General features: G+C 42.0%; 1 protein-coding gene across 1 annotated transcript in view; it reads right to left on the minus strand.

Moving 5' to 3' along the window:
• TOP1 (DNA topoisomerase I) overlaps nucleotides 1-7587 on the minus strand; it is a 72424-nt gene extending 64837 nt beyond the window's left edge. The window contains exons 1-2 of the mRNA XM_081916801.1: nucleotides 7407-7587; nucleotides 6397-6421 (exon numbers count right to left, since the gene is read on the minus strand). Coding sequence (XP_081772927.1) covers nucleotides 6397-6421; nucleotides 7407-7439 — 58 coding nt within the window. The 5' untranslated portion in view covers nucleotides 7440-7587. The remainder of the gene's footprint in view (nucleotides 1-6396; nucleotides 6422-7406) is intronic.
• Nucleotides 7588-11911: the final 4324 nt, after the last annotated feature.

Consider the following 11911-nt stretch of genomic DNA (forward strand, 5'->3'; position numbering starts at 1 on the left):
ACTTTATTGAGGGAAAACCAAGCCATGACCTTGCACTTTCTTTCTTTGGGGGGTGGGGAGAGAAGAGAGAGCACACTAACATTGCCAAGGCAACCAAACTAGTGCTGATGGTTTCACTGCCTGCTAGCGCTGAATGACTTGCAATACTTACAATTCACTAGCTGGGGCAGGGTGCAGATGGCACCAAATCATCCCAATCAAGGTACTGCCCCAACTGGTCAACTATACATAACAGTAAACATCATCCAAAAACCATTTGCTCCATCCATCAGATGATCTCAGCCCACCTCAGTGAAAAATGCTACTTCCTCTCTATAAAGCAAAACAGAAAATACAGCAGAGAACCACTCACATGACTTTAAAAATACTTTCCCTTTTGATGATGAAGAGGCAAAAGTACTTGTGGACATACACATGCATGGCCCTGCATTAAATAATACAAAATGTTATTCCTTAATAAGCCCTCTCAGTAAGTAGGCAGGCATAGTAGTTTTCAGTGGAGCAGTAGGTCAAACTGAACCAAACAAAAACTTGAGCATGCTTTCAGCAGCCACTGACCAGGAAGAAGCACTACCCAGTTAGCCAGAAGCACAAGAAGGACTGTGCACCAACATTTTTTATAGATGGAACAATAGCAGAACAAGGCAGATGAGCAAGGACTTATCTCCAAAATTGTACTGCATCTGAAGCACCTTCAAAGTTCAGCAGACCTGCAAAGATGAGTGCCCACACGCTGGGGGAGGAGAGGGAATTATACCATAGTGGAACTGATTTGTGGATTCATACATTAATAAGCAATACATGAGGGCAACAAGATTCTGGAGGAGAGTGTTTATCGTCCTTCTGTACCATTCACAATGATTCTATTAATTTGCTTATGCATGGCTCCAATTTCTAGTAGTGACCAAGTGTCAATGACTATGGTCAATGATATCAAAAGACACTAAGAGATCAAGTAATAGGACACATCAACAACAGTTACTCAACAAATGTGAGACTCTTGGAAGCAAGCTGTACTCCCACAGCCCATCACAATTATTTACTGAGGATGAGGAGCACATTTCGGAGCCAACCTGAGTGTAATCAGTTCACTAAAGAAATGTCATCATTTGCAATGCAGAGCACAGAACTTTTTATAAAACTGTTAGATAATACCACACAGTAGGAGGTACAACTACTGCAGTACAGTGGTACCTCAGGTTAAGTACTTAATTCGTTCCGGAGGTCCGTTCTTAACCTGAAACTGTTCTTAACCTGAAGACCACTTTAGCTAATGGGGCCTCTTGCTGCTGCCGCACCGCCAGAGTACGATTTCTGTTCTTATCTTGAAGCAAAGTTCTTAACCTGTTTTTGGGTTAACTATTTCTGGGTTAGCGGAGTCTGTAACCTGAAGCGTATGTAACCCAAGGTAACACTGTAATACTATTGTAAACAAGTACATAATATCAAAGCCCAGATTTTCTTCAGTGTAAGGGCATGAAAATCTGACACTCAGTTTCAAAACCAATGCTTGCAGCTGCATAAGCTGCTGTTTGACATGTAAGTTCTGTATGGTCTTGTTGAGTGCTATTAATGCTACATTTTGAAACTAATAGCACTATGGAAGAAATGGGAATGACTGAAGAACAATTGGGTTCTCTTTAAACATGGTACACAAATATTTACTTCAGAAAATGAAGGAAAATGTGTGGACAGTATCTCATTGAACTGTACAAGATAATGAGAATGTATATACAATTCATAATCAGCTCAAGTAAATCATATCAAAGCTACCCAACAACAGGAAATAATGCAAACTTCTATCTCATCTTTGGAAATCTTTTTCAACAGGGAACTCTGACCAGAGAAGTTGCAACACTAGCCAGAATTAATAATAAAAAATGCTAATTCGGGCTACTGCCAAGCATTCAGCCAATGAGCTCTACAATAACTACCAAAGATCTTCAAGATCTTCAATATTTTTACTCACTTAGACTGCAGATTAAGCTTATCCACAATTTAAATGTGAAGAACTGAGGCAATGAACTTAAGCAGCTTGCCAAAGGTCACATGCTAATTCATCTGCAAAGACAGATAAAAGGAAACTAAGGAGACCACACCTAGAGAGAGGGGAAGATCAGAATTGCAAACCCTATTATTCTTGAGTTTATTTGGCTTACCATACCTGGAGTTCACAGATCATATTAGAAAGGAACAGGTTTCCCAATAATTGGCTGATACAGGAAAATAAGAACAAGCTGACATTTCCCAAAGTCATTTGTTTGCTGGCAACATTAAACAGACACTTGCTACCAGAACCATAGTCCTTGGAGGTTGATTGACTAAACTAATCTATGTGATCTTTTAGAATTTAAGTTTCTCCTTTTTTATTTAGCTATTGTTTACTACAAATCCCTAGTTCAAACAGCTTCAAACTTAATAAGCTATTTCATGCATCTAGTAGATTCTGCCATTTGTAAATGCTATTAGACTTGAATATTTAAAAGTCATTCTTCTACTTATTATGCCCTTTAGCATTTTGAGCAATAGAGTTGAACCAAAATTGTCATATAGAAACATTTTTGTGGTGTTATTGCAGATTCTATTAAGACTCAAAACTTATTTCTGAGGAAGCAAATGTACTTCGGTGAGAAGTTCCCATCTAACAAGCCAGAGGTTTGTAAAGTTGTCCTCAAGCCTACATAATATATTTCATTGCTATTCCACAGATGTAGGCCTCTAATCTCTTTTACTACCAATATACATTCTCACATTGACGAAAACAAAAACTTACTCAAAGATATATTTTACTGAAGATTTGTTATGCAAGCCTGCTAGGGAATGTTGAAAGCAAAATCATATTCTACATGCTACAAAAAGTTTATTGTAAGGCACCAGGGTTTTTGTTTCTTAGTAATTACCCACCATAGCTTTACTTGTATAAAAAGTAAACAGCTATGTTTTGCATTGTCTAACATACACACTTTTTGGTAGTGGTGGGAGAACTAGCAAGTTGAAACAGATTTTACATCTTCAGTACAGACACAACATCGTTCACACAATTTTCCTCTGCCAAGCATACAAATTCGTATTGAGAGCCTCAAACCCATAGAACTGTTGGAAAATATATCACACAAGTTCATTTCTTCATTAAACTAAGTTGCTTGCTTTCAGAAGCATGCAATATGTTCATTTCTGTATCAGAGAAATATTACATGAGTTCAATCCTCCAAGCTATCAAGTCTTGGGATAAAATACAGCTACAAGATGACTAACAGGTCTGCATAAAGGGGGGGGGGGAGCAAAGCCTGATGTAAAAAAATGAAAGTGAATATTGTAACTGAAAACTTTTTTAAAAAAATAAAAAGAACATTTTCTTAAAAGCAGCATGGGATTGCTAGTTCTGGTTACACTTTATGCTGCAATTTCTGGATGGTTTGCCCTGGAAAATTATTTTCCATCATGGGCAGATTCAAAAATCTGCAAAAGCACATGGTTACAACCCTATCTGAGCTGTACCATGCACCAGGCAGTTGGGTGAATGACATCTGAATGCACCCTCTGAATGTCAAAGAGAAGAGTACATGTAAACTAACCTTAACTGTGGCATGTTAATTTTCTATGTGGAAAGTGGTGGTGGTTGTTCTGATGAGAGCATATCAGCATGTACTACTACTGCTGCTGCATTCTGAAATAGTAAGCCATGGGATATACTTTACCTGAATGGTTAAACTGGCTCTTTGAATTGGCCCGCTTCAATTGCTGCATGTAGTTCAGGAGAATTATTTTGAAAATTATGAACAGGAGACCCTTCTACACATGGTGCTTAAGAAAGCACAGAAAAAATAAAAGAAAGTCACAAGTTTGTAGAAAATAAAGTACCAAAATGAAGCAGATGTACCTAAGCAGATGCTTACAAGGACAATCTGGTTAGGATAGGTATTGATACTTAACTGTCCATGACAGGCCAAACTTATGCTTGACAGCACCCAAACCATACTAATGCATGAATTTAGTTCTATTCACAGGAAACAATACTATGCATTAAACCAGTAGTGTTCACTGGGTGTCTCCCATCAACTTGAGAATTTCTACTATTTTTTCCTTAGCTTTTGAGATCTAAAACAGTTCACACATGGTGGCACAGCTGTAAATTACCCCAAACTGGCTGCCTTCATCAAATACATATGGTCATTACATACTCAATAAACAGAGATATGTAGTTTTGATCAGTGCCTTTAAATAAATATGAATAGACAATAACAGTTCACTATTCTGTTTAAACACCTTTTCACCTTTTTAGAACTGTGTGCTTGAAGCTACACGAATAGGAGATCTGGGAGAAAAGAGGAACTAGCAAACTTTGTTAATTACAGTATAAAGACATCTATTGAACTAAAGATGCTTTGTATGGGGTTAATTCTATGTCTTCTCCACTGCTTTACTTAGAATAAAAATGGATATTTAGGACTCTAACTTCAACATTCTGACTCAGAAGTCAGAAACACAATAGTGTAAGTAAAAAAAGGACATGAAGGCAAGTACAGTCTTAGTGGCAAGGTCAAAAAGGATGTGACTATTGACACTGTTATTTCTTGAAGAATAATCAAGAGCCTGTGGCTGATTGCACTGAAATAACAACTAAAGAAAGGCTGGAGTCAACAAAAGGGGAGAAAATCCATCCTCCAAAGCCATCTTCATACTTTACTTAGTCAGTGATAAACATTACTTGTTTGTGAAATAATAAATACCCAGGCTAGGAAAATGTTTCTAATTCCCAGGTATAAGACTGAAAATATTAGATACCACCACTATGTTAAGGCAGCATTTAAGTTTTAGGTACCCAAAGTAACCAAACACTTGAGATAGACCTGCTCAGTACACACTTAAAAAAGTCACAATAGGGCAAGAAGCCAAAAGATTCAACACATTTACAGGTATATTGTGATTCAAACCCAAACCCCATCTTCAGCACAGTCTTAACACTGAACTGCTAACCCCTATAGAATACAACCACTGATATTTTTATTTTATGTATTTGTATTAGTCAATGGATGGCCATTACAGAGTGGTTAAAAATATTAGTGCTTATTTCTTACCAGCTGGGGAGGTTCTGCACATTTTGTGCATTTCTGAAAAATCTAAAGGTCTTAGCAGAAATATTTCAACATACAGGGAGAAATACCTGCATTACATCAACACATATTCTTAATCATAGATGACTTCATACTCCTTATACAGGAGCAGAAATTCAGAAGATAGAGAACCTGCTGTCAATCCAGTATGCAAACATGCTACGCAGAACACTGCAATGTTTCATGAAAGCAAGACAGCCAGTATCATAAAGCCCCCAGGAGTTAAAAGCCAAGGTGAAATCACCTTTCAAAAGGTGGGAGAAGCAATCTTGGCATTTTCTGACAGATATGCCATTCCACTCTACATCCCCTTCCCCCAGAACCTATTTTCTCCTTTTAAAAGAAGAGGAAAGCTATGCAACAGTGACAAAGGCATATATAGCAGAATCATAATCCCCCCACACAACAGATTTTTTTTAATTTAAAAAAACCTCTCAATATATCCATCATCTATAGCTTTTATAAACTGAACACAAACATACACCAAACTTTAGCAAAGTGATGCAGAATACAATTCTAGAACTGCCTGTGCTGTTTTATTTTTGCTTGTTTTTAAAATCCAGGAATAAAATCCCTGTTCCTGCATCCAGATCTTAAAATATGCTGTGTATTCAAATGGATGGAGAATCAGTTTAAGAGCAACATGTTGCAACCACCTTTCTACAGGGGAAGGTTTTGAAAGAAACAGAACTGGGGGAGGAGAAAAAGAGGACGAGGTGGGAATAAAAAGGCAGCGAGGAAACTAAACCAAGCTTTGAAAGAACAAAACAAAAGCAAGCAAACAAAAATGACGGTTTTCCCTTTTCGGGGAGAATATTTGGAGCTAGGGTGGTGATTATATCGCATGTTTTCACTGCAGGAGGCTTCTCATGGGCAGCTCGAGGGAGGAGGAAAAGGAGAAAGAGACACACACAGGGAAGAGACAGAAAAAGAAAATGGCGCAGAGACTAAGTCCCGACCGTCGACAAGGCGACTTTCCAGGGGGGAATCGGAGCCCAAGAGGGCCTCCGAAAAACCAAGCGAGACCGGATTTGGGGTCTCCACTGCCCTCACTACCGAGAAATGGGGTCGGATGGGCTGAGGGCCCTATGATTTCCGAGTATTAGGAAGCTCGATGGGAACAATGGGGCCGATGAGCGAGGAGACGGGACTTAGTCTCTGGGACGCCATGTCTGTCCTTTACCATCCTCAGCAATACAAGAGAAGGGGAAAGAGAGGGAGAAAGGAGAGAAAGCAGGGCAAATCCTACCCACTCCCCAGTACAGAGGGACAAGGCACTCACCATTCGCTCGGAAATCTGGATCGATCTATGGGGGGGAAAGGAAAGAGGAAAAAATACATATATATTTTTTACGAAAACAGGACCTGGGTATGGTTTTATCACACACGCGTTTTTTGCCCTGTTCAAGGCAAAACACGAGCCGAGCTGAGGAATCAACCCGGTGGCCCTTAAAAACTGATTCAGGGTTACCCTTAGCAAAAGCGAGGGGGCCAAATAGAGATTCCCCCCTCACTTTCCCCACCCCACCAAAGTTTTCCCATCCTTTTTTAATTGCCTTCTTTTTCCTCGTGCGTGGCTCAGTATTCCCAGTAGGATTTTTCCTCAACCTTCCCGCACCACCGCCCCCCCCTCATTTAAGGGCCTTACGTGCCCTCTAAGCGCTAGGGGAGAAAACGAGAATGAGGAGGGGCACCCCAAAATTTCCCCTCCCCCAAACTCCCCCTTCTTTCTGGAAGGAGTTGGGGAAGATGCGGGTTCAGAGAAATGACGAGGGTGGGGGGGTAGGAGATGATTGATTATAGACACAGTTTCTACAGGAAATTTGAAGGAAGCCCTGCGAGAGATTAAGGTGTGACTCTCCGCAGGCAAAAGGGGTCACCCCTCAAAGGGGTCTGATGGGATGCGACGGTTTGGGGGAGCAGAGAGAGAGAGAATAAGGTGAAAGGCCTAACTACTATTCAAAGGCCGCGGCCAAATAATTCCGGTAGGAACTGAAAGCAATGAGGCTCTCTCCCTCAGAGAAAAGAAGCCCCCCCCAAAAAAACCCTCTTTATTTAGCGCCCCTCCACTATTATTAAGAAGGGAAATACCTGCTTTTGAGGAAGCTGAGGCAAAAAACACCTTCCCGGTATTTATGGGAAGGGGCTAAGTTATGAGGGTGAAGGGTTCTCTTTCCCCTACACCTGAAAGGGGGGGTATCCTAATTTTCCCCCTCCAAAGGAACTTTAGGCCTCGGTCTCCATCCACTTCTCCTTAAGTACTGTAAGAGTAGGAGCCCCCCCGCCCCTTACCTGGGAGTCGTTGTGCAGCTGATCCCCACTCATGCCTGTAAAGCAAGGGCGGGGGCGGGAAGGGGTAAGCCTCTCAAGAGAGCTTGGGGAGCAGGCAAAGTCTTGAGGCCGAAGGGAGAACGCAGCCCCCTCAAACAGCACAGTCAGTTGTGTAACAGACTAAGTCCTCGTTTCCCTTTACTGCGCAGGCGCCGCGACTTTTAAACCGAGGGGAGGGGCTTAGCGAACAGCGGGAGGAGGGAGGGCAAGTTCGGAGGAGAGAACGCCTTCGTTAACATGGCCGAACCCTTCCGCTGCCTCTCCTACAATCAGCAGGCGCCGTGACTGAGATTTGCATGCTAGCCACGCCCACCAACTCTTGGTTGGACTCGCCTCCCCGCCCCAGCTACACTTTGTGTCTGATTTGGCCACGCCTCTTCCTTCTCCGCCGTTTATGAAAAATGCCGGTTGCTCCCCCCTCCCCCTCGCGCGTCTCTTCCTTCCTCCCATCTTCAAAACGCCGGGTTCTATTTACATATCCGGTCACGCCCCTTCCTCCGGCACCAATGAGGCGGCACGAGGCGGGCTCGCCTTATTAACATATACAGAGGCGAGTTCTCCCCGCTGAGAGAAAGGTACTTTTTCCGCAGCACGTTGTGCAAGACCCATGGACGCAGTGCGCCTGCGTGCCCTTTCAGCCTCCCCTTCCAATGGGGGGGGGGGGTTTCTATTAAAAACTCACCTCATCTAACCCTCACCCAGTTCTGGACACCTGTTAGCCGGTATGTAAGGTGGAGGAGCCCTACGTCGGAGCCAGACCGCTTCTCAGACGTCTCAATGCTGAATTATACCTGCAAAATATCTTTTGCAAAATTTCTTCTGTCCTCTGTTGTGAACCACATTTTTTTCTCCCCCTCCCCCTTTTAGGCCCTTTCTATGAGCCGATTACTATGGTTTGTTTTATTATTGTTCCTGTTTTGATGATGTATTTTGTGTTCTTATCTTGTATTTTTATGCTGTCAACTGCTCTGATTTCTTGACATGAAGGGTGGTATTCAAATTTAATAATAATAATAATAATAATAATAATAATAATAATAATAATAATAATATGGCGATATCCCTATGTTTCTTTTAAAGCACACTTATAACCACTTGGCTTCCCCAAGAGAATTCTGGGACCTGTGCTGAGAGTTGCCAAAAGTCCCCTATTCCCCTCACAAAGTGTTACAATTCCCAGAGAGGCTTAACAACCTCTTCCCAGAGAATTGAAGCTTTGTGAGGGGAATGCATGCTTAACAAACTATGGTTTGCTTTGGGGGAAACCATTACTGCCAAAGAGGTCTGCTAGTGCTTCACTAGTTTTGTGCATGTGGCCTGTACTTTAGAACAGTGTGCACAGACAGCTCAATTAGTCACAGGGGCTAACTGAAGAGATTGGGAAACTTTAGCTATGGTTTTTCTGCATCATTGGCTGACCAGCTCTTGCTCCAACTCTAACAATCCTAAACCATTTGAGCACATTAACAAGTCAATATGCAAGAGGTATGTATTGGAGAGAAAGTGCCGTACCAGTACAGAGATCAAATACTCTTTCCACAATTTTAGAAGCTTTTTAAAGTATAGAATCAGAAGATTCTGTGAAGTAGGATAGCTCTTTTAAAAAACACTATATTTGCCTAGCACAGCAGGATGACTGGCATTATCTAAGGGCACATATACACCATACATTCCAAGCATTATTTTATCACTGACATTGATGCCAAAATCCAGCACTGCCTGAACTCTGCGAGTGCGGCTTTCTCCTGATTGAAGTGCAGAGTGTTTGAGGACTGGGACATTTGCAGGGAAACAAAAATGCTTGTTTACAAAGCCATTGTACTACCAACATTACTGTATGCTTCTGAAACATGGACCACTTATAAATGCCAACTCCTCGAAAGATTCCATCAATGGTGTCTCCGAAAAATTTTACACATCACTTGGGAAGACAGGCGAACTAAGACCAGTGTACTGGAAGAAGCAAAGCTGACCAGTGTTGAAGCAATGATTCTTCAACATCAACTTTGTTGGACTGGTCATGTATGGATGCCCGATTATCGTCTTCCCAAGCAACTACTCTGTTCCAAACTTTAAAATGGAAAGCGTAATGCTGGTGGTCAACAAAAGAGGTCTAAAGACTGTCTCAAGGCAATTTTTAAAAAATGTAGTATAAACACCAACAATTGCCTGTGAGTGCTCCAATTGGAGAACAGCCTTTACCAAAGGTGTCATGGGCTTTGAGGACACGCGAACTCAGGACGCAAGGGAGAAACGTGCTAAGAGGAAGGCACGCTTGGCAAATCCACACCGTGATCAACTCCCACCCAGAAACGTATGTCCCCACTGTGGAAGGACGTGTGGCTCGAGAATTAGCCTCCACAGTCACTTACAGACTCATTGTTAAAACCGTGTTTATGGAAGACAATCTTACTCGGCTACGAGTGATCGCCAAAGAAGAAGAAGCTGTGAGTTAGGAAACCCCTAATCCCCTCCCAGAGCTACAGTTCCCAGAGTGGTTTAACAACCAGTCCCTCCTCATGGAGAATTGTGGAATTGTGGCTGTGGGAGGGGACTAAGGGTCTCCTAACAAACTCTCAGCACCCTTAGCAAACCACTTTTCCCAGGGTGCTGAGTGGTATCATAGTGCTTTAAAACTTTCTTCCCTTCTTCTTTGGCGATCATTCGTAGTCGTAGCCGAGTAAGATTGTCTTCCATAAACACGGTTTTAACAATGAGTCTGTAAGTGACTGTGGAGGCCAATTCTGGATCCGCACATCCTTCCACAGTAGGGAAATAGGTTTCCAGGCAAAAGTTGTTCACGGTGAGGGTTTGCCAAATGTGCCTTCCTCTTAGCTCATTTCTCCTTTTCACCCAGAGTTCGTGTTTCTTCAAAGTCCATGACACCTTTGGTAAAGGCTGTTCTCCAACTGGAGCGCTCACAGGCCAGTGTTACCGAATTATCAATGCTTATAGTATACTACATTTTTTTAGATTTGCCTTGAGAGCGTCTTTCAAATTCTTTTGCTGTCCAGCAGTATTTCACTTTCCATTCTTAAGTTGGGAATGGAGTAGTTGCTTTGGAAAACAATAATCAGACATCCGAACAACATGACCAGTCCAACGATATTGAAGAATCATTGCTTCGACATCAGTTATCTTTGCTTCTTCCAGTACCTTAATTAGTTCGCCTGTCTTCCCAAGTTAAGTGTAATTTTTTTCTGGAGACACTGTTGATGGAATCTTTTGAGGAGCTGGAGATGGCGTTTGTAAGTGGTCCATGTTTCACAAGCGTACAGTAAAGTTGTTAGTACGATAGCTTTGTAAACAAGCATTTTGGTTTCCCTGTGAATGTCCTGGTCCTTAAACACTCAATGCTTCAGTTGGAAGAAAGCTGCACTCGCAGAGCTCAGGCGATGCTGGATTTCGGCATAAATGTCAGTCCTGGGGAAAGATAACTGCCCAGGTAGGAGAAGTGATTGATATTTTCCAACATTACACCATTAAGTTGGATTTGTGATGCTGCAGAGGGGTTGTTTCGTGCTTGTTGGTGCAGCACTTTGTTTTTTTGGCTATTGAGTGATAGGCCAAGCTTTCCGTAAGCTTCTGCGAAGATATTTAGGATGGTTTGGAGGTTATCCTCTGAGGGTGCATACACTACATTGCCATCAACATCATAGTACTTTAAATATATGGTGTGAATGTGGCCTTAGTTGCCTCCTTGGGCTTTAAATGGGCAACAAAAGACAGCTGAGCATGCTGTAAACGGATGTAAAAAGTCAGTGTTGGGAAGCTTGCTCTCTAACATTAATTCATTAATCAATCTAATAATTGTTATTCACCTTAGGGTTCAGGGTTTTATTACATATATATCACACATTTCATCCAAGAAGCTTAGGTTGGCATACACAACAAGGTAGGTTAGGCTAAGAGATAGTTGCTGTCCTGGTGAGCTTCATGACTGAGAGGAGATTTGAACTCTTGTCTCCCGGGTCCTAGTCCAACTACTAAACCACACTGACACTAGTCCTCCTGCAACCAACGTACATCTCCTGACCTGTGAGGAAGAGGAAGAGTGTGAAGTAGGCAGGCAAAGAGAAATTCAGGCCTGCTCCAGCCAGACTGTCCCCTCCTTGCCCCCTGCTCAACTTTAAATGAAATATCATTTGTTTTAGTCCTTTAACATTGTAAACTGCATTGGGTGCCTTTGGCAGAAAAGTGGAATATAAATTCAATGAATAAGTAATAAATAAACAGAATACCTTAGCTGTCGAAGGCCAGAGTAGAGAGTTGTGACTTCCAGCAAAGGTTGTGCAATGACAATCCTAGATGCATCTCTGTGGGGAGGGAGTTCCACAATTTAGGGGCTGCCACAGAGAAAGCCCTCTCCCAAGCCACCAGTCTCTGCACTTCTGAGGGTGGAGAAATTATCGTATTCTGCTCGCTGATGGCATTGTCTATAGTTACGTATTGTATCTTAAATTTTT

This window comes from Podarcis melisellensis, assembly GCF_964234715.1.
Source record: "Podarcis melisellensis genome assembly, chromosome: 6".
In the NCBI taxonomy this organism is placed as follows: Eukaryota; Metazoa; Chordata; class Lepidosauria; order Squamata; family Lacertidae; genus Podarcis; species Podarcis melisellensis.